This window comes from Bemisia tabaci, chromosome 2 (genome assembly GCF_918797505.1).
Source record: "Bemisia tabaci chromosome 2, PGI_BMITA_v3".
Lineage (NCBI taxonomy): Eukaryota > Metazoa > Arthropoda > Insecta > Hemiptera > Aleyrodidae > Bemisia > Bemisia tabaci.
The window spans coordinates 32,729,120-32,753,058 of NC_092794.1; the positions used below are offsets into that span (position 1 = coordinate 32,729,120).

At 38.6% G+C, this 23,939-nt stretch overlaps 1 protein-coding gene across 2 annotated transcripts in view; it reads left to right on the forward strand.

Moving 5' to 3' along the window:
* Positions 1–1,417: 1,417 nt before the first annotated feature.
* Positions 1,418–23,939, forward strand: part of Hsc70-3 (heat shock protein 70 cognate 3) — an 88,439-nt gene continuing 65,917 nt past the window's right edge. Inside the window, exons 1-2 of one of the 2 annotated variants that reach the window (XM_019045108.2) lie at positions 1,418–1,702; positions 14,052–14,189. In XM_019045108.2, coding sequence (XP_018900653.1) covers positions 14,062–14,189 — 128 coding nt within the window. In that variant the 5' untranslated portion in view covers positions 1,418–1,702; positions 14,052–14,061. The remainder of the gene's footprint in view (positions 1,703–14,051; positions 14,190–23,939) is intronic. The other variant, XM_072297175.1, reaches the window with a different exon arrangement.

Here is a 23,939-nt window from a genome sequence, read left to right on the forward strand (position 1 = left end):
ATATCCTTAGAGGAATGGTAAAGAAAATCATTCGGAGTCCGGTTAACACTCACTAGGAAAGATTTATTCACATCAAGGAAATACATATTAAATCTTGACTAATACCTATATAGATAAACCATGGAAGAATTATTAAAGAATGACATCGAATGCGTCATCAGTATAAGTCATTAGATAATTTTTCTTGATCCATCGAAGACTTTTCCTTGGAGAAACTGTCATCAATGAGCAGCTTTGACCGCAACAAAGGACCGCTCACACTGAGACAGGTGCTCAAGGTTTCTACGCTAGGCTTTCGGGTACAGTAATACACACCGTTTGTCACTTCAACGATAAATTTAGAGCACAAGTTGTTTAAATAAAACCAGGAAACAAGCTTAATTTCCATCTGTATGCTGCAGTCATGAGATGCTGCTCTCGGAGAACGATTCCTGATGCAGACACTTGTAGATAAAGAACTGAAATGTAAACTTTTGATTATTACCAAAGTAATTGTTTATGATGAAAAAGTAACACTGCTAAAGCTGAGACTTGAAGGAGAGGCACAATTAAATCCTCTTCGAGGAAAAAAAGCAGATCAAACCGACGAGCTACTTGGCTTTAGAGTCCCTTTATACCCGCAGAGTTACGACAACTCACTTTTGGTTGGGTGGGCCAGGATTGGGCTGAAAGTGGCCTAAAAAAAAATCCACTTCTGATTGGTTCTCGCTCATGGAGGCCGAAACTAGTGCACCAAGATGGCGGTACCTCGTATGTGAACAAGAATAATGAAAATATTACCTAATTGTGGTTTATCAAGAGTAAATTGTTATTGCCATCGGTCCAAAATGAAAATAGATTAAGAAATTATTCACAAACCAATCTCATTTTCTTTTTAATTGATCAATTTGTTGATGTTGTTGTTTCAGTGTGACAGACATCGCAGGATTCCTGATCCTTATCCCCCAATATCGTTCGTTTGAGTGCACTAGGTACTCTAGTTTCGGCCTCCATGGCCAGCCAAGGTCGGCTGCCAGTCAGCTGATAATCGAGTTGTCGTTACTCTGGGTATAAAGGGACTCTACATCGGACCACTTTTGAATTTGTCTGAACTATTCGAGTAGATTTGATACACATCTGGATGAAAATAACTCGAATTTGCTAAATTTCAGCCGTTGGGCGATGACTGTTGACTTCCACATTCAGGTTCAGGTGCTAAATTCAGCGTCTGATTGCGGCAGGAAGTAGCAGGAGGCTATTCTCTCTACTTCTCTGGTCGTCTGATTCACAAATTAACGACTGCAAACTCAAATTTTTAATTTTCCGCGTAAACTTTCAGAACTTTCAAGAAAGTTCTAGTATATGAACGTGGGCCAATCATAGCGAGCCAAGTCTACTGATATAGACCAATCGTAAAAAGCGGAGTTTACCTGATGGACCAATGGAAATTCACCACGCTTCACGCATTCACGGTGTATTATTTGTCACGCCGATGATTCTAACCGGTATACGTACATCGTGCAGATTAATTTCGTTCTCCTTTCAGTGTCAGTCCCAGGTGGATTATCATGAGTGTGTAGTAATTCAAGAGCTCATGCAGTGAAGTTTCAGTAATCATTCTGAAGTGTGTCTCATACTCTACGGGAGTTTTTATCCGTGCGCTTTCAAGAAATAGTACATTACCTACTGTGACTAGTTGTATATCATCTGGAAATATTATCAGGTAAGTTATTGTTTTCCTATTCGAAACCGAAATTTTTCACTAAGTAGGTTACTAATCTATCGAGTCTCGACGTTGAATTCATATCTCTCACTGCTATTTTCTCGTGACACTCTTGGAATGCTAATTATGAGCTGAATTATATTTATTTTCACAGTGATGACAAGGAACTGACATGTACGTTCTCTTTTAGGTGATCCATCAAGGTTTCTGACTTGGTCAATCTTGCATGCAATACATAGCATTGATTATGTTACTATTCTCGGTAGATTTTGAATTTCTGGCCGAAAGAAGGATGATTGTCCCTGTGCATGAGTCTACGGAATTATTCTAAACCAAATTATTAGCACAATTCAGAGAAGTGAAAGCAAAATCCTGATTGGATAGAAATCTCGCATTTGACTCAGAAATTGATAACTGTGCGGAATGCGAGGTTTGTTTGAAAGAGGATTCTGTTTTCATTTCTCGAATTATTGATAATTTTTGGTGTAGTATGATTCATTAGTTTCATGCCCTGGGGCTATTCTCCTTCTTTTGACTAGGAATTCAAAATCTGCAGAGGTTTTTGATTAAATTAATGGGATACATCGTACTCTAGAGAGCATGTCAAACCACCTTGTATCTGTGAATAAACTCTCTCTTAAGCGGTTTCCCAAGTTGGGAAGGTGTCCTGAAAGTCGAGAGCCCTCCCATCAGTTCATTCCAGCACTGAAAGCCATACTTAGTCAAGAATTGTAGGACCATCATAACCTCCATTTAATTCTGTCTACGTTTCATCGTAATGTGAACTATGAAGTCCATGTGAAACTTGACTGAATTAATTTCTTTTTGCCCTGTTGTCACTCGAGGTCACGTAGGTGATTGACACTCCTTTTGAATTGATACACAGAATGAGGTGCATCCTTTGTCAAGCTTCTTAGATTATGGCGAAGGCACTAGTTGGCGGTGTAAGTTGGCAATCACATATCCTCTGTTGCGGTGTCTGAAAATCTCATCTCTATGTTATTTTTTAAGGAAAACAAGTTGACATCATTTCTTGAAGTTTTGGTAGGATTTTCTTCGCGCAGAGAAGAAAAATCACGGCAGTCTTATGGGAAGCTGCATCATGACCGATTGCTGAATGACTTATGTCATTTGATTCTCCTCAAGATGCTGATCAAAAGTTATGATTGCGCCAACTTTCTACAATGCACCGTTTTCGCAAAAAATCAAAGAAAGGGTTCAATTATTCGGCGAATATGAATACTAAAGAACAAAGCATTTGAGGACAGGCCCGATGTAAATAAGGAAATAACGTAGCGCGTGTCCGTCCTCTTATCTGTACCTGCCGACTCAGGGGCTATCTCCCTCCCGCTCTCGTCCGGTTGACGTTCTGACTTTTGTTCTCCCAGTGATCAAATGGAGAGAACTTTCCTATCACCCTTGCCGTTTCATCAATGTAAAAATCTCGAAAAAAATCGATCGCTAGTGGGGTTTTGCCGTGTTTAAATGGGGATTTTTATGGCTATCGAGCAATTTTTTGTATGTGTGTGTGCATTTCCATAAGATCCCTCATAACAGCTTATAGTATTAGTGTGTATTTTACACGGGTTTTTCAAGACTATGGATAGTCGCTGTTCAATATGTCGATACGTCAATTCAATTCTAGACCTACCAACCCTTTCCTACAAAATACCCTGTTCCTTCGGAGTTTCCTTAACTTTGCCTTCTTTAACTCCGTTTCTAAGGAAACTGTATTAATTATCTGAAGTTCTTTATATCTTAAAGCTTCAATTTCCAATATGAATTTCCTAACTTTTTCACCATTTTCCTTTTAAAACAAAATCTATTTACGCATGTACTTTTTCCCCCTTGTGTTTAGCGCTTGTTTCATTTGTGCGTCAGCTTTGATACAATGGCGGATTGTTTACGTTCATTTTATAGTCGAACATTTTCCAATTTTTTCCTTTAAATCACTTCGAAAAAGTCCCAAAATGACTTATCACTCTTTAAATAAGTAATTCACCCCTTCAACTTAACATTAGTGGTACTTTGGATGGTTCCACCTCTTGCAGTGAGAGAAACTGAATCGCCGAGTTTCTGAGCTGGCTCCTTGGTTTGTCCATGTCCTTCGGTTTGATTTGTGATTTGTGCAACCTCCTCAATGGATAATCTTACTTATCAAAATACTCTTTGACTATGCGTGGAGTGTAATTTTGTCTTGACAGCATTAGCACCATGTGAATCAAAATTTCAATCAACTCCATTTTTGCCGCAGGGTAGGGATCCTTTAGCTATCACCGCTATCAGAGTGCTGTCGAGAACCTAATCACAACTGTCGGTATGTTCTGTTGAGCAGTTATGTAAATATAAAACGGTTGTATTTGTAAGTCAATTTCTTTTGTATGTGAACAAGAACTGAATGTCCAGAATTCTAAACATCTGACTGTATCTCAAGTATACGTCGGAAATATTTATCAAGGTCAGAGTTTGTGAATCCTTGGCAGCAGTTAATGAATTTCCCCCAAGTAACACCTTCGGTCAACAAAGTTCGGTAAGTAAGTACAGCTCAGATCCACCATCGTACACATATAATTACATATTAGTTTAAAATCAGTGCGAGTAATGTTTTGAGGGTGAAGTGCTCTCTATTCTCCAACATTTGTTAGCAGGGGTGCAAATTGCGCGGAGGCTGAGAGGTACTTGTTATTTTTCTAGATTTTTCAGATTTGCAATTCTTGTGGAATACTTACTGTGACTTTGGCACACATTCTAAAATTAACAAGAAATTCCAGAAAAGTGTGATCAGCGCGTTGTGCTGACCTTCTTGCGAGAACCTAGCGCGAAGCTGAAAATTGCAGTGGCATGAAACAATTTTCACTTTGGTTTGTGAGATTTTCTTATAAACTTGGCATCCTCATGTTTGTCCGACTTTTACCAAAATAATCTTGAAATTATCTCTCCCATCACCATATAGCAACAAAATTAGCATAAACATTCTTGATAAGAGGTAGCATAATACCCAGAGACCCTTGAGAGTTTTGTATTAAATACTAATGATGCTCCTCTGGAAGAATTAAAAATCGACCATTCTAAACTACATACTCATATCAACAGCTCTTGCTGACGATAACCTGCTACCTTCATCAACTTAATCTGAAGTTTAGAATAACAGTTAAGCCAACCAATGTACTATCATTTCCATGCAAACAGTCAACCTTGTATTAATTGAGGAATTATAAATACAGTTTTTACTATGCCTTAGAATTCTTACCATAATTCTTACCATTTGGAGTCAGGAAATAAAAATAATTGCTTCATTGTTTGCATTTTTATTGGCCAACTAAGTTCACAGTGGAACTTTCGTCTACTTGGTGGTAATGAAGGGAAATATTTATTCTTCTCTTATTTGGATGAGAATTACGTACATCAAATATGACATACTGTGACACTGGGTGCCGCTACTAGGTACTCTACTTATATTTCAACGATACTGGAAAAATTCATAACTCAGGTAAAGGTGTTATCTTGCAAGCTACAGAGCTAGGAATTAGTCATATGTATTTCGATCCTTTGAGATTCTTTCATCATTCAGAAATAAAAAACTAAATTCAGCTGGAACCGGCACATTTCTGGGAAGGAATGTTTTTTTTTTTTTAAAGATTTTCATTTTGTAAACTTCCAAAGGAATTATATGCAATATCTTTACAATGTAATAAATCAGTATACAAGAGACAACAGAGTAGTTTCTTAATTCTTGAAAGAAAAGGAAACAGGTGAGTATAAGTAGTGAAACTACCACTAAATAACCCTTCCCGCCCCTAACTAAAACTAACACACATATAAATGAGTATGAAAATCAGTGATACAAATGAAAATGAAAATTAATGTAAAGATGATGTATGAAAAGAGGAGCATAGTATAATTAAAAATACAGATCAAATCGAGGAGTGGCCAGCACCCATGGTTTGCGTCTTTTCATTCTTCTAATTTCTTTACTGTTATCTAGCAACGTAATGGACCACTAGACAAGGTACGAATTTCAGCATTCTGATACATGTTTCTCAACCAAAATTTCACGTAGAACACGATACGCACAACGAAAATTACCAATATCAACTCCCGGCGAAGATATTTAATGATTCTTGATGCGTGAATTCAAACCACCCGCTCATGAGAACTCAACGCTCTACGTGATTCACATCGCGCGCTAAATGTTTATCATGACAGTCTCTGCGATGTAAAAATCTTCAACTTCAATCTTGACACTTTGGCTCAGCTATAGCAAATTACCAATAATTTGAACAACACATGGTGGAAAATGAACATTGCTCGATTGAGAAGCTTGCTGAAACCGTTGTAGTGCGCGATTTGACTCACGTAGAGCTTTGAGTTTCTTGTGAGCAGGCAGTTCAAATTCCTCGTAATCAGTGCGAAATAAAAACGTTAATATCTTCGTTAGAAGTTGATTTCGGTAATTTTCGTAGTGTGAATCGTGTTCTACGTGAAATTCTGGTTAAGAAACATGTAGCAGATTGCTTAAATTCGTACCTTGTCTAGTGGTCCATTGCTTCCTCATTAGTGTCTATGTAGACGAGCCTCATAGCGAGAGGAAATTTTAGTGATAAAGTCTCCCACAGACTCAGTGCCGAGATCTCTGTGGATATCCCTGTTTCGTTCATATCTGTGTGCCCCACAGATTCTACGAAGTATTTTATTTTGAAGTGTCTGGATCATCTTAATGTTCGTGGGAGCAGCCGTTCCCCATATCTGGCATCCATATGCCCAGACAGGTCTAATAAACTGCTTATAAATAAGCAATTTATTGCCAAGGGATAATGGAGAAAGACCTCCCACCGGCGACTCCGGCTTCCGACTTCCGGCTCCTGAAGGCGACTAAATTTCCAGTTGCATTCCTGACGTTTTAGCTTAATGTGGTGTTTCCACTTCAATTTACAATCAAGATTAAGGCCCAGATATTTAGCAAAATTTGATATGGGGATGAGGACATCTCCATATTGTAAAAATAAGTTATTGTTTATTATTCGGTTTGAAAAGATCATTAAAACGAATTTAGAAGGATTCATAACTATGTCTTTCTCTTGACACCAGTCATATACCGAAGTTAAATTTTCTTGAAGTATGTCTAGAGCTCCTTCTTGGGATAAATTGGACGCCGCATACGCTGTATCGTCCGCGTATTTAGCTAACATGGAATCCCGTACTGCAGGGGGTATGTCTGAGGTAAAGAGAAGATACAGCAAAGGACCCAGTACCGAACCCTGGCGTACACCTGCTAAAATAGGGAGGCTGTCTGATAACGCCTCGCCTACCCGAACTTTGAACGTACGACGGGAAGGAATGTGACGGATAATTTATATCTCATCGTCATCTCACTTATGTATCAAACAATGCCTCTCGTCCTCATCTTGATGAGAGTAGGCGAAGATTTAAAATGTGCGCTACAACAGATTTGCTGGCAAAAGTGGTATCCGCCTGACGTCACAAAACTTTAAGATGGCAACAAAAATCAAACTGGGACAGTAATCAAAGAAAAGAGAAAAGGACTGTGGTGGTTACAAAGGAATACCTAAATGATCATTCATTTTTTCGAACCCTTTTAATTTAAAAAAATTAATTTGAAGTGAAGTACGTATTCGGAGACTTCACACTTTACTGGGAGAACATCCAATGCCCAGCATGAGCATTGGAAACGTCATTCGTGAACTCAAAATGACCGACTTGTCCTGTTCTTATGCTCCTCAAGAATCTGATTTGGATGGTAGAGCAAAACGGCGCACTATGGTCCCAATCCGCTCGGGGGCGCTCAAAAATCAATATTTATGAAATTGGACGACATTTTTTTTTTCGAGTCAAAATTGATAAATATAGTATCTACGGGTCATAAACTACACGTAGTATGCCTCAAAAAAAAATTCTAGTCACTTTGAAAGTGTCACAAACTGTGCAAATAGTCGGATATGTATTTTCTGACCCGTGAAGTGGCTATTTCTAACAAAGCGTTCGGAGCCTCTCCTGAATCATGAAATGATCTCTCAGAATTCTTGCTTATACCATTTTTTAGAAGACTCTAAGAGGATTGTAACACACTAATTACAATTTTTCTCTAAGGCATTCTGATATATTCTACACAAAGTAGAAGTTGGATACCTATTTTTCATTAAAAAATGCCGATTTTTCCCTCGTACTTTCATTTTAAAAAAAAGTCACCAAAGGTCACCTAAGGAGACACCTTCAGGTACCCTCTATATATCCTTGGGAAGCTGTAGTAGAAATATTTCGTGCTTTGGTTTCCTTTTCCTCGAGAAATCGAATTTATTACGTCTCTAAGTTGGTGGCTAAAATAACGGTAGGTATTTGGCAGGTTTAGCCATTAATCAATCTGCAGTCGTCTTAAACTTTTTTGAGGCATGCGACACCACCCAAAACGTGCTTAAGTAGTCTCTATGAATCCTTTAGAAGGATTTTAAACCAAAAATTGTTGGTTCCTCTCGCTTTTTGGATGGATTTTGAATCTTTTTCGTACCTGCGTGTTTTCTTCAAAATACTGTATTACAACCCTGGGAAACCCCTCGAAAAATATTCTGAGACATTTGGCACCTTCAGAGTTACTTTTAAGTCGTTTCTGCAGATCCTTAGGAAGGCAATTGAACCAAAAATGTTTGCTTCCACCTGCTTTTTCGACCAAATTTGAATTTTTTACGTGGCTATGTGTTTGCCCCAGAAATACTCAATTTTTTGCTTTAAAATACACCTACAGTTGCAGCCTTAACACCTGCTGAGCACTTTGACATCTGCAGAGACGCACTTAAGTAGCTTCTATGGATCTTTATTAGGCTGACCGTTTCGAAAAATTTTGGTTCCCCCTACTTTTTGAGATTCTCTGAAAAGTTTCCGCTCCTCAGTTTTATCTATAAAAATGCTCTTTTCAATCCTAGAAAGTACTTATTAATGTTGCTGCGATAAAATTTCTTACTCCCCAAATATTTATCCATTGTTGATTGAATTTTTCTTAACGTGACAATATTGCACCCCCTGCTCTTCAACATTATTATATACCCGATTTGCCTTTCCCGGCAATTCAACATGAAGGAAAGTCTTCTCTGAATCTTTATTTCGACATGTTTAAAATACAAATGTATTTTGGATCTATTTCATTTTTTCATTTTAGTTACCTATTCTGCAAAAAAAAAGGGGGGGGGGGGGTTGTCAAAAAATTAAAACATCCATAGTTTTGCATGAACTGTATATGCATGTGCTATGTACGCATGGTTTTCATCCAATCTAAGCAAGTATACCAAGCCAATCGTATGACAGTTAGTGCTTTATGTGAAAAAACGACGATAACTTTTGCAAATGATTTTTTAAAGAAAATTGAAGGTCAAATTCGGATTCAGCGCATCAAAATCATACTTAGCTTGTTTGTATTTATACTCAAACGAAGAGCCGCTATGATTTTTGATCACTGGAAAGTGAATTGGGACTATAGTGCGGCGTGCGGAATCCGAGATGAATCACTGAATACAAAAAGGGCACTTGTCCAGAAAACCAAATTGTTCATTAGACACAAAAAACTGTTTATTTCGTGGTAGATATTTTTTGAAAAGTCGTAATGTTTAAAAAAAACCCGCGCGGGGCGAAGCGGAGCGCCGGTTTTTTTAAACATAACGACTTTCCAAAGGTTGGAGGGAAGGGATTGGAGCGGAAATGTTAAGGTGCTCAATCCCCCATGATTTGTGGTTTGAAAGAGAGCAGTGGAGGTTAGGAGTCGTAGAGCACGAGGGAGTGCTGTAAAGCGACTTAAATGTATGTATGCACGACTTTCCAAAAAATATCTACCACGAAATGAACAGTTTTTTGTGTTTCCTGAACAATTTGGTTTTCTGGACATGTGCCCTTTTTGTATTTAATGATTCAGATAAGACTGCCGCTCGGTGCGGGAGTCCCCATGATTTCCTTGTTGACACACAGCCGCTTGTCAATCGAGCACTGAAATGAGGAATCTCTCTGGCTTTTTATCACCGAATAATTTTTGTTTTTGCGAAAACGGTGGTGCATCGTAGAAAGTTGGCGCAATTATAACTTTTGCTAATTTATCAAGAACTGGCTGAAGAGCACCTCAACGAAACGGATATGAAACCTTACTATGAGTTCGAGCCTCCTTAGGTGAAAGAAAATTATATATGCCGCCTCTACTGGAACAGGAAGATTCGCACCCATAGAACCATTCCTAATAACATACCAGACATAGTGCTCACGATGAGGGATACCAAAATTGCCTTCATAATCGACGTCGCTGTGCTGTAGGGCTGTTCTATCGGTTGTCGGTAGGCTACCGAAACAGTTCCGTTAAGAAAAAGTTACGAGAAGAGCGCTCTTGCCGATAGTGATCAGAGTTTTCAAAGCTGACAAAAATAAGCTGTTGCCATTTGTACATCTATTTTACGCGCCGCCGCGCTAGGCAATCTGATAAACCGACGCACGGAGCAACAATACATTGAGTGCGAGCTCTCAAAAATCCGAGAAGGCCGGCTGTTCACGATATCATCACCACTGTCGGTACTGCCGCCAGTTTCAATAAGAGGATCGCCAGTATCGATAGTGTTCCGGCAAGAATTCGCTTGAACACCCCTAACCGGATGTTCCTGTTCCAGAGCACCCATCCTTTATCTTTTTCTTGGAACTGCCTAAAATTGAGCTTCGGGACGAAAACTTGTTGGTGTACATCTACCCCAATGAATTCAATGAAAATATTTTAAGCCCCCCCAAAACCCCATGGGGGGGGGGGTTAAGGGGTGCCTCCTGTTTCTCGAATATTTCAAATAGTGAGGGTATGTTTTGACTTTGGATTTAAATTTTATGGTCGTAAGTAAGAACTTTTTGTTTTACTGCCTTTTTTCCCTAAACCCCTATTTTTGGAGTTGCGCGGCATTTTGGGGCGAATTTCAATTAGACACTGTAGGCTAGGAGTAAAAATTATCCGATTCTCATAATCTAAAAGTCTCCCAATAGAACAAGTCAATACCTTTTTATAGGTGTGCCGTATGACCCCTCTTGATCCAAAATCAAGGGGGCCGCGACCCCCTGAACATATTTGGGCTTTGGAGGGCCGTAAGTTAAACATTTCAAATCGCAAGGATATGTTTTGACTTCAGAGTTGGAGTCTAATCGAAAATTTACGTACACAGGCTGTCCTAAAACAACTGACAGTAAGGCTACCATTCAAGAACTTCAATAGATATCGATATGCGGTTTGCGGGAGGTGGTAGCTCATACTCTTAGCTCTTAAACCAGCCTAAGTTGAGCTAGTTTGGTTAAAAACTCAATGAGTTACATCAATTTTTCCGAGACGTGTAAAAAATACCCCTACCAGATTCTTCGTTAATTTTTCATTCCGTTTACTTTGCCTCTGCAAGCTGTGCAATTGGTTCAGACGTTCTGAATCAAGTTTCCACTTGTCTGGATGTAAGTTTGAACTTGTCAGCAAGTGTTTCCATCACAGTCGAGAAGTTTCTTTCTGTTTGCAAAGTCAATTCAGTGAAATCGTCCGGCTTGATAACGTGTGTTTTTGTGTTTCGTCATGAGTTCACCCGCGGAGTTGAAGCAAGAGCAGCGATACGCAATTCAATATTGCGTTCGTCGTGAATTATCTGCTACTGAAACTGTGACTGAAATGACAGTGGCTCAGAAGTTTTTCAGAAGCAGATAATTCTCGACGAACGCAATATCGAATTGCGTAGGTATCGTTGCTCTTGCTTCAACTTGGCGGGTGAACTCATGACGAAACACAAAAACACACGTTATCAAGCCGGACGATTTCACTGAACTGATCTAGCAAACAGAAAGAAACTTCTCGACTGTGATGGAAACACTTGCTGACAAGTTCAAACTTGCATCCAGACAAGAGGAAACTTGATTCATAACGTCTGAACCAATGGAGATGTTGCATGTTTGAGGGATTTGCGATTTGACTGTTGTTTCTTATGTAAAAGTTCGCAAGAAACACGATGGTGCCACTCGTTTTCTCTGAAGTCAACTCCCAAGCTCAAAAAAAGCTCTCAAAGTGAGGCCAAAATGGAGGGGATATCCCACCCTACCCTGAGAGTCCACCTCTACATCAAAACAAACTCTCCATGCAAAGGTAGGGAGCAAATACATTGACAGGGCTGCCACTTCATTTGGGGACTCCAAAACTGAAAACACGGCAACCCTGCTAATGTCTTTGCTCCCTATCTTTGCATGGAGAGTTTGTTTTGATGTAGAGGTGGACTCTCAAGGTAGGGCGGGATATCCCCTCCATTTTGGCCTCACTCTGAGAGCTTTTTTTGAGCTTTGCTGTTGACTTCAGAGAAAACCAGTGGCATTATCATGTGTCTCGCGAACTTTTACATAAGAAACAATAGTCGAATCGCAAATCCCTCACATATGCAACATCTCTATTGCACAGCTTGCGGAGGCAAAGTTAACGGAATGAAAAATTACCGAAGAATCCGGTAGGGGTATTTTTTACACGTCTCGGGAAAATTGATGTAACTCGTTGAGTTTTTAACCAAACTAGCTTAACTTAGGCTCGATCAAGAGCTAAGAGTATGAGCTACCACCTCCCACAAACCGCATGTAGATATCTGTTGAAGTTCCCGAATGGCAGCCTTACTGTCAATTGTTTTGGGACAGTCTTCGTAGAATTGATATGGCGTACGTCTTATTTGCTCCAAATTACTTTATAACCCCATTTTCCCGTAAGAAGCCGTGTACTTTTGGAGGAAAAAAGGGGCAAAAAAATTTGGGGCAAATAGGCCGTGCGCCTTATCAATTCTACGTAAATTTTCGCGTTGACTCCAAATCTGAAGTCTAAAGTAAACATACTCTTGCGATTTGAAATTTTTGAATTACGGCCCACCAAGGCCCTAAAATGTTCGGGGAGTCATGGCCTCCATAATTTTGGACCATCAGGGGTCATGTGGCATATTAATAAAAAGGTATTAATTTCTTGTACCAGGAGACTTTTAGATTTTGAAAATCAGACAATTTTTACGCCTACAGTGTCTTGGGGGACGCCTGATGGACAGACACACATTTTTTCAAGTTAGGTTATTTTGACTCCGGGACCTTAAAACGTCTAGAAACGATAAAATTTCAACTTTTGCCCCCCCCCCCCCTTGCAGGATTCCTTCCCCTGCCCTAGGGGAGTGAGAAAGTAAAAATTCTTACTTTTGGCCGTTAAATTTAAGACCTAAGTCAAAACATTCCTCCCCAATTTTAAATACGCGAGAAACGGGGGGCTACCCCCTTAACCCCCATGGGGTTTTGGGGGGCTGAAAATATTTTCATTGAATTCATTGGGGTTAATTTACCTCGACAAGTTTTCGTCCCGAATCTCAATTTTCGGCTATTTCCGAGAAAAAGATAGTGGGCGTGTGCTCTGGAACACCCAGTATAAATATTCTAAGTAATTAAGCAGGCAATCTGCCATAGTGTAAATACTCCCTACCCTCATACAATTTTCAGACTCTTTTTAAAATCATGAATTTTAACATGTGTATCTAAAACTAACATATAGATGGTGAAACTACCAAACCACGTATCTCGTTGTGTGACGTTTCACACTTCCCGTCATAGTTCATATTTTAGACGGAAAACTACTCAACATCCAATCTTGAAAACTTCCATGATTCATCCTGTCTCTTTGAAACAAATTTGTAGAAAACTTCATGGTGTGATACTGATTTGTTCTCCTTTAAAAAATAAATCTGAAGCGGAGATTGTTAAACACCCCAAACGAGACACGTGGTTTGGGAGTTTCTTCGTCAATATCCAAATATTCAATTGCATCATATGCATTGCTTGACATATCAATGGTTCTCGTCAGGAAGAACTGGTCATCTGTCTAGGTCTCTAGGCGTAGTGCTAATCTGGGGATCGGACTCTGCTGATCTATGGACGTCACTCTTCTGCTTTTTCTCAGAGACCCACGAATTTCTATTTCTCTCCCAAAGCTTCTTTTCCCGACAGATATCAGTGGTATGTCTCAGTCTTTTAGGAAATAATAAGATGTGTATAGCCATCCTTCCGAATGGAATTGGAGCAAACTTCCACGTAGGTACTTCTTTGGTGTTGTGCAAAACTAAGGGAGAGAATCAGACATCCAATTTTGAATCTTTCTCAAAGAGGTCATGTTTTGTCTTGCTGTTACGCAAGTTTTCTACTCTGATTAGATTTTTTAATTACGCACCTATGGATTTGGTTAATCTTGCTTTCAGAAATACCTATTTACAGGGCCCCTCTTTTACTGCTGCCCCTTGAATTCCTCTGAAAAAATCTAATTTTTTGTGCTTCTTTGTTTAATTTTTAGGGATTGGAAAATGAGGTTACTTTTCCTGTCAGGGGCTTTCTGCCTCTTAGCCTGTGTGGCTTTTGCAAAGGAAGAGAAAAAGGACAAAGAGGATTTTGGCACTGTCGTTGGAATTGATCTTGGAACAACGTATTCATGGTATGGCGCCTGAAATACCTCTTACTTTTGATTACAGATTCTTTAAAATGTGTTTTATCATCCACTAGAGATGCTAATTGTGGAACGCTGTTTGTACAGAAACCTATCTACAGGGAGGGAAAGTGAATTCTCTTGGGGGAGGCAGATTTTCTTTGGAAGAGAGGTGAATTCCGAAGGTGAAAAATTTGCAGCGAAGGATGGAAATTCTTTATTCCACTCACCGAATTTTAAGTCTTCTGTACCTGATAGTGAATATTGATCCTATGGCGTTTTGATTCAACTAAGAATCTGTCCTCTTTTTTAGAATAAGATACACTTAGGTATCACATCTATTATTAACAATAACTTTAAATCTTGCTACATTATGCAATGACACTGTGTTCAAGAGCCAAAGTTCCTCTCTTTCAATTGCTGAAGACGAAATTACTTTCATTTATTTACTTAAAAAATGAACAGGCTTGACATGGTGCGGCAAAACAGGTCTAAATTGTTGGACGAGTTATTCGCAAAAACTCTTCAGAGTCTTGATGTAGGGTCTACTGAGTCACTTAAGAAAAAAAAGAAAGAAAGAAAAAAAAAAAAAAAACTCCAGAGCTCATGGAAAATTAAGTCGATTTACAGGTATTTTGGGACTAAAAGAGCCAAATTTCATACTTCCACTTCATGAATAAATAAATGCTCTTGCATCAAATATGTCTTGATTTTATTATTTTCAGCTTTCTATGAAGCTCAACACTTTAGACATGGCTAGTACTTCATTCATTCGCGAATTGGAAGTGTGAAATTTTCATACCAAAAATGCGATTGTTCACGGTAATAACTTGCATAAGGTCGATGCTTCACGTCGATTTATTCACTTGTTGACCTTCAACATTAACGCCTTGAGTGTAAATGAGGGAGAGTCAACATGCTCTAGTCATTTAGGGTGCATATATTCTTTCGTGAATCGATAATAATTTAAATTTAATCCCAAACTACCATCAATTTTACTTATGAAATCGAAAAAATTGATATACAAATTCGATCTATAGAATTGACTCCCTGACATAAAAATTTAATTGTGGGTGTTAAAAAAGTTGAGAATCGATGATATGCTGAACATGTGTGAGCCAGTGGCAACATTAATTTAACAAGAAAAGGGGACAAATTTGATGGGATTTCGACATCTTTAGCCCCTTTCTCCCGTTTTACGGCAATCATCCCTAAGCCCATCTTGAAAATTTTTCCTGAGCTTTTGGTCATTATGAGCTTCCATTTTGACTTCGGTTCTATTGCCAAATTGGCTGCCCAAAAAGTTGGACCATTTTTGGAAAATTGGTTCAATTTTGATCTCTGAGGGGTAATTTTACATCCCCATAAATTACCGTGTGGCTAAAATAGATGGTATCAGTGTTCGAGTGGTTTTAACAGGGGTGTACATTATTTTAGATCATGCGAATAATTTTAGCGTGAAAATGTGGAAGCCTCCCAGACTTTGTGGAAGCTTTTTTTTCTCTCTCTATCTCTCCTCCCTTCGAATCTCATATTTTCTATTACCGAAACATTGTTGAAGGGTTTCCATAATATTCACCAAAATATAGGGGATCAGTTTCCACAATTTTTTACGAATTACTGTGGCAGGATTTTCACATTTTTGTACCAAAATATTGTAGAAGGGTTTCTGCAATTTGTACTGAAAGTCTAAGAAAGGTTTCCTTAATTTGCACAAGAATATTTCAGAATGGTTTCCACAATTTTCCACACAGTGTGGAAAACAGGAGAAGCAGGTCCTCCAGGGTGTGCTATGAAGGCTGCCTAAGAGTTTTTCAGGAAACATTGAAAAAGGGTCTCCCGAATTTCTTACTGACAATTGTGGAAGGCTTTCTGGAATAATTTTTGGCCCAAAAATTGTGGAGGGCTGTGTAAAATTTTTTCCTCACAGGATGTCGGGTTTTTCACAACTTTTTGGTTGTGCATGTTGCACCATTTTTTTTTTTTATTGCTGTAATCGAAGGAACTAAGGCTCCTGATGTCACAGGAATTTTCCCGTAGTTTTTTGATCACCGGAAACCCCCAAAAAATCAACTTAAAAACGCCTCAAAATTTGGATTTTCAAAACAGTCACCTTTACGCGGTAACGAATCCACCATACGTGTGACGTCAAATGGTGCGACCGACCTGGTCTTTTCATCACTTACAATGTAATTTCCCTTAAGGAATTGGCAGCCGCTTTTCAAATGCAAATATCGAGTCAATCTATGATTTTTTTAACAAAACGGAATTCAGAAATAGATTCCTCGTAGGTTTAAATGGTTAAAACCCTCATTAGATAAATAAGAACCGGCGGGGAAACCCTATTTTTAGGGAAGACTGTAGTCAATGGGCGATTGTTTACATCTGCTTAGTGATAACAGACATGGACATTAGCTCAATATTTAGCCATTTTCATGAGTTTTCACTTTTTTGTCACTATTTGAAGGTAAGTTTCTTTTGCAGGGTTCGTGACGCCTTGAAAAGTCCGTGGTCTCGATATTTGCATTTGAAAAGCGGCTGCCAATTCCTTAAGGGAAAATACATTGTAAGTGATGAAAAGACCAGGTCTGTCGCACCATTTGACGTCACAAGTATGGCGGATCCGTTACCGCGTAAAAGTGACCGTTTCGAATGAGTCGGTTCCAAAAACAGCTTTTTTGAGTTTGAGAGGTCATTTCAAGTTTTTTTAGTAGCGCCATCGTTCTTTTCGTGAAATTTACCATGGGAATCAGGCATCTATTTGCAAATCACTGCACTTGCAACAGGCCCATTTCCGAAAAAGTCTTTTATTCTTGCTAATTAAATTCTTGTCTACAGCTATGGGAGTAGTAACGCAAATTTGTCTCTACATGTTAAAGGATTGAGACCTACGTCATAAAAGTGTTACAACGGGGGGGGGGGGGGGGGGGTCAAAAATGCGGAAAAATTGCGTTAAGTTTTTCACAAATGACTGACAGAAAAAAACAATAGATCATCACCTCCTGTGGAAGGGGTCATAGAAATTGTGGAAGCACGTCCTCTATTATTTTGTGGTAGGGGTAAAATTTTTTGCGTGAAAATTTGGGAGGCTAGAAGTATATGCATCCCTTTGCTGAAAAATAACCATGTTAAAGATTCTTAGACATTAAAATTATTGAGGAAATCTATTTCGAACGATACAACGATACTTATTTTCGGTAATTCGGCTTTTTTAGCCCTATAATGCCTGTAAATCAACTGTATTTTCTATGAGCTCGAAAGAATTTTGTTTGTTTGGTTTAAGTGACTCAGTAGACATTCTACTTCAAGGCAGGGGTCTAGAGGGAACTAAAATCAATTTGATCGCCCTCCGAGTTCGCGAACGACCAAGCGTCGCTTTACGATCGAAACATTCGATCAAAAGGCCTGAGCAAGTAAAAGAATTTCGCCTCCCGAATCCCGAACTCGAAGTCGAATTGGGCGATTATTGTTTTCGTTCGAGGAACGAGATGCATTAGCGCGGGCCAACTTGTTAGTTGACGGGATGGGATAAAATTCTTGGTAGCACTGCTATCCCCTCATAAGACAGGAGGGAATTAAAATCCGATCTCGATTGCCCTCCTCGAAAGACGCTCACGGGGCTTCCGATCGAACTGATCTGGGTCGGCTGCGCTTGTGCCCGCAAACGCACTGGACTTCACCCCCAGATTCTTTCCTCTACTGCTAGTCCGCACACGCTGGACCGCGACAGCCGCTCACTCCTCTCTTTCACTTTTGCATTGTGATAATACGTTTTTCTCCTTTTACTTTCGTCCTCTACCCCACAAATTTTGTCCTGTCATATTTCGTGTGTAAGCTGTGGGTTCATCGCTTTCTGATTTTGAACATCTATTCGTCATAGCTGATCCAGGAATGAACCACTAGACAAGTAACGAAGCGAAGAGAGAGGCTAGTTTAAATCCCCCCTGTACATGCAATGTCCATTTTTGTTCTAATTTTTGTCAGGGTACTTTAGAGTAGGCGTTCTGTTAATTTTTACCTCATTTGAAAAATTTCGGCCCAATAAAGCAGGAAATTGGCTTGTAAGAATGACGTTTTTTGGAACGACTAAAAATTTGGTCCTCTTAGATTTATAGAGCTATTTTATTTAATGAAATATGAACACCTCTGAAAAACGAATAAGCTGTACAACTTGTACCACTACTTTTAAAAGATGAGGAATAATTCTATTTTAATCTTCTGGTTTTTTTATACCTCAATATTCTCTCAGGTTCTTTCAGACTTGCATCATTCTTGTAAAATCACCTAATACAAGTACAAACAAACTAATGCCACCAGCTGTAAAGTATCAAATTCTGATAATTTCTTTTTAAAAAAAATTAACTTTTTGCCTGCCATAGATTTGAGGTTACACTGGTTCCAAGATCAATAAACTCATAAAAAGTGAAGTTTTCAGTATCGACGGATTGAGAAAATTTATGTTAATTAATTTTGATAAGTAAGTAAGCAACTTTATAAAAGTATTGAAAAAACTTCAGGAGCTCTCAAAAAATGAATTGGTACATCATTCGTTTTAGTAGAATCCAAATAGGTAACATAAATATGCAATTTGAAAAAAAAAAAAAAAAAAAAATGAAAAAAATGAGTCTTGAAATTAGACTTATCTCAAGCACTGTGATATAGATTTCCCCTTCAAAGTTACAGGCACAACACGATTTGCGCTTTGAAAATTACTGAGGTTCTTTTTGAATCAAGGTATTAACGTTTTTATTTAGGACTGATCACTAGCAAGTTTGAATAAGACGCCCATAGGAAAAACAAGAATCTATTTGAATCAAATTCCCCAGAGGTTTCGCAATGAGCAATGTTCCTGCCCTACCCAATTTTATTCAAAGTGTAAAGTATAATAGCTAAGCTGAAGCGTAGCTGTAGAGGTTGCCATTATTTCTTACTGCAATAACTGTATCGGTAACGTAACGGTAAACTAACTAGAGTAGATCATAGTTTTTTCTATGAGCGGGATATTTGCATTTACGCATCAAAGAACTTAAATGCCTTGGCCAGGACTCACTATCAGTAATCTTCGTCGCTAAACTTGTTGCATACGTGCAATTTTGAAGAGAAAATGCATCCCTATCGGAATGCTAAAATTCGTACTTTATGTAAGAGTCCATTCTGCCGTGCTGAAGAGTAATGAATCATTAGACATTGCCAAATTTCCTTTGATGAACCACGGATTATGGGGAAAATTCAACAATATTTTTCAGAGAACTTAATGAGCAATTTGATCTAAAGTGTCTGAAAATTTCAAGGAAGTATTTCAAAACTTTTGGAGGAAATGAGGCATCATTCAAATGATCATGTTGTGTTCTTTATCAGCACGGAAGCACCAGCGATGCACTTTGATGTGAATGCTGAAAAGTGTAAGAGTGTGTAGGGTGGGGCTTATCATTTTCAATCAACCAAACAAAATGTTGCAGGGCCCTATATGGTTCTATGTGATAAAAAACCACGGCAGTCAAAAGTATTTTGAAGAAAAACAAATTTTACCCCGCGCGCACACAGCCTGAAAATCGTGATTTTTCCGATTTTTTTGGCATTTTAACCGTCTATTTCTGATATGATAATGAGTGAATAGGGATTTGACGCTAGATGTCCAAAAATTGGTACGAACTGAGCACATACCCACAGTAGGGGAACATTTTTGTTTTTCTCCTTGGTCACTCTCACTTCGCTTGGTAATGCTCAAACCTTCCGCTCGGCAGCTCTGAAAATCGAAATTTCACCGTTTTTTGACGTATAATGAATTTTTCAGCCGCCTCTAATGGTAGTAAAAATTCGAAAATTTGTGGGAAGGAAGTCCATTACCATCAATATGGAAGGGCAAATTTCAAAAACTCCCAGGTCTTATATTTTTTTGTTAAGAAATGCCCGCAATGACGAAAAAATTGCCAAATTGTGTGATGCCCGCAGTCACATCGAAAACGTGCAAAATACCTTAATCCGGCCGGGTTATTGGTTGCAAAATTTTTGAGACACCCTGTAATGACACTGTATGTTCGAAAATTTGCAGAAAGCAAGTTCATACTACTACCACCAGTATGAAAGGTGAATTTCAAGAGACCCATTGGTTTTTTATCGTTAGAAGCATGGTGTCTCTAGATACACAAAACTCCTGAAAAATCCATTCATATTGTCCAATTTTTTGCTCTCGAAAATTTATTAGACACCCTGTAATGAGAGTGTTGATTGAATAATTTGTTGTTGTCATGCCATCTTCATGGAATAATAAAGTCTACTTCGTTCCTATGTCCTACATTTTTCGTTCTGCAATGCATCTCTCAATTCGGCCTTTTTTTCGTTTGTGAAATTGTTTATACGCCCTGTAATGACACTGGAGGCTTAAAGATTTGCGAGAAACAAGTAAAGATATACCATTAGCATGGAAGAGACACTTTTCAAAGACGCCTAGAGAGTGTAGGCAAAACTTAAATAATACCTCCAATTATCCTCTTTCCATTTCTATACTTGCTCGCACAGATTTGTAAACCTCCAGTGTCATTATTAAATTGGTCCAGGGTGTCTATTAAATTTTCGAGTTAAAAAAACGGTAAAAATTAAGCTATTTTTGACGGTTTTCCCGTCATTGCGGGCATCGCTTGACAAAAAATAAAGAACCGAGGAGTAATGGACTTCCTTCCCACAAATTTTCGGATCTTTACTACCACTAGAGGCGGCTGAAAAATTCATTATACGTTAAAAAACGGTGAAATTTCGATTTTCAGCGCTGCCGAGCGGAGGGTTTGAGCAGCACCAAGCGAAGTGAGTGTGACCGAGGAGAAAAACAAAAATGTTCCCCTAATGTGGGTATGTGCTCGGTTTGTACCAATTTTTGGACATCTAGCGTCAAATTCCTATTCACTCATTATAATATCAATAATTGACGGCTAAAATGCCCAAAAAACCGGAAAAATCACGATCTTCAGGCTGTGTGCGCTGGGTAAAAAATTTTTTTTCTTCAAAATCCTTTTGGCTACTGTGGTTTTTAGTGTATTTTCCGAAGAAAATACACTATTGCATTTTATCACATAGAATCATTTAGGACCGTACAACATTTTGTTTGGTCAATCTAAAAATATAAGAGCCTGCCCCAGGGCCAGGCTCTGTCCCCGATGTTTCTTGCTTTGGCTCAGACTTTGGCTATCAAATGGTCCCGGGGCTCTTCTTCGAATAGCAACGCCTGATTTTCCCGCCGCACTGGTCTGCTGGCCCTCAACCGGCCGCGACGCGCGATTGCTCCCATTGTGCTCACTTAGGATCCCCCCCCCCCCCCTTAGGCCAAACCCGTGTTAATTACACCCTCTACGTACTAGCTGCTGAAAAGCTGACCAATTTTTTTAAAGTTCAAATAATCTTCATTTATTTAACGGATTCGGATGTAGCTCGCAATCCTGATAAGAAATGTATATAATTATAAGTTGTTATTATATCGGTAAGTTACTGATTCGACGTGATAGCGGCCAGACATGTGTTAATGACACCCTCCTCCTACTGGCAGAAGATGATTTGCGGACCAACTTCTTTAACGTTTGTAAAATGTTCTTCTATTTCAACGGATTCGGATTCAGCTTGCAATCCTGATGAGAAATATATATATTTATAAGTGGGTTTATCGGTAAGTTCCCGATTAAAAAATAGGGCAAATGTGATAGAAAGTTTTCTCAAAGGATTGAAGACTTTCGCAAGTTTAGCAATACTATGCTTTTTCAATATACCTTCTCTTAATTTTACAAATTTTCCCTTGGGGTTCGACTGCAAGACTGCTCTGGGCGACAAAGCTGTCACGTTAGCCTCAATACCTAATTTGTGCTGTGCGACTCTTATTAGTACATTTTTATTAATTAGAGAGTTACGAAGTCACGATGTCCCACGTTTTTCATAAAAAAAAGGCCAGATTACTTTGAGAAGAAGTTCAATTAATTAACTAAAAAATTTAGAAACTTCCTTTACCACAGTCATTGATTGTAGAATTAAGAGGGAAGGAAAGATCACCCCGAAGTTGCTATGTTCAAGGCCTCTGTGGTCATTTTGAACAGAAAATTAAGTCTCTGTAGTTTTTCCACCTTCATATTTTTCATAGGGATTTAATGAATTTGCTGGCAAGGGGTTAACCGTCTAATGGTTGGCGTTTATGGAACCAATCAGTAACTCGGAAATTGCGTTCTTTCATTGCCACTGGAATGAATGTCTCGTCACCAGAAGTGTTCCAATTATTCAAAATATCTTAACAACCTTTATAGCCCCTAAGCCTAGAGGCTTTACTCAGGGCTCTCCATTACATATTCTGGAAAGTGAAATCCAAGCGCTTAAGTACTGAAATTGACTTGAGGTATAATAATTAGTGGAGGTTTGAAATTTTGTGCCCAATTCTCTAAGTGCAAGCTGTGGAGTAATGAAGAGAAAATTAATTTCTTGCCAAAAATCGGTTTTCTTTTGGGTTGAGATTGATGACTTTCACCTAATTATTATCCCTGTCCTCCCTTTCGCCACTTGGAGAATTGTAAGCAAACATAATTATAAGGAATAAATGAAATGAAAAAAATATTTAATACTACTCAATTGGAATTGCAGTAAATAAATGAATTAAAGATTAAGAGAAAAATACATAGGTAATAAAAAAGAAAAATCAATACAAAATATTATAAACCGGTGGATAAAACGTGTTTTGATACACAGCAAGGATGGAAATTTAAAGCAAGTTTCTGACTTATTCAAATTGCATAACTGCGTTCAATTTGAAGAACATGAATATCATAGTTCATAGTACGATACGTTTCAGGACAAGCAGAATCAGGCAAACCTACCGACCTATCGACCTTACCCTACCTAACTTTAAAAACCTTACCTACCTAATCTGACCGTATATGTCCTGAACTAAACTAACATAATCTAACTTTACATGACCCCAACCTCTCTTGCACACTTAATATTTTAATTTTACACGTAAGGAAGATATTTTTTTGTTTGTTGATACCGTGATCGTTGACACCATGATCAGGGCCCACTTTTGCGTTTTATTGCCTGAGCACGACGTCAACAATGGGTCACTAAACCATGAACGAATTTTGACTTGCGAATATAGTTTTCTGAAGGAAAATGACGCGTGTAACACGATGCGAACATTAAAAACGCGAACTAGTCACTCAATTACCGAGAAATGCGCAGTTCAAATCGCTCAACTTAAACCCAACTTTAAAACGCCCCTCTTTCGTGCCGCACCGAATTATGTCATCTGGCACCAATCAGAGGCGGGCACGGGTTCCACGACGTCCGTCAAATGTCTATCTACTCTTCGTATATGAGAACAATACGAAAGTCGAAATTATATCGTTTGAATTCAAGACTAGAATCTCATTCATATGTTAGCTGTAATAAACAAGTAGCAACTCCACATTGAAGTACGTTTTATTTTAACAAACATCGGAGGAAAATGAAAGAAGATTGCGATATGACTACCGCAGTACATCAACCGCGTCAGTTTCCCGCCATTCGGGTGCATTTGAAATGTCTTGCAGTTTTTAGATTTTTCAAAAGCGGTTTTCTCCGCGATTTTGGCTCCATGAAAATGCGGAAAAATCACCACGTTATCTCCTCACATAGTACTTTCAGAATATTCAATAAAATAAAAAAGGTTTAGCGACCTATTGTTGACTCCATGATCAGATTTTAGATTTGTTGACACCATGCAACGTTACCAAAAAATTCGCTAAATGACGGGGA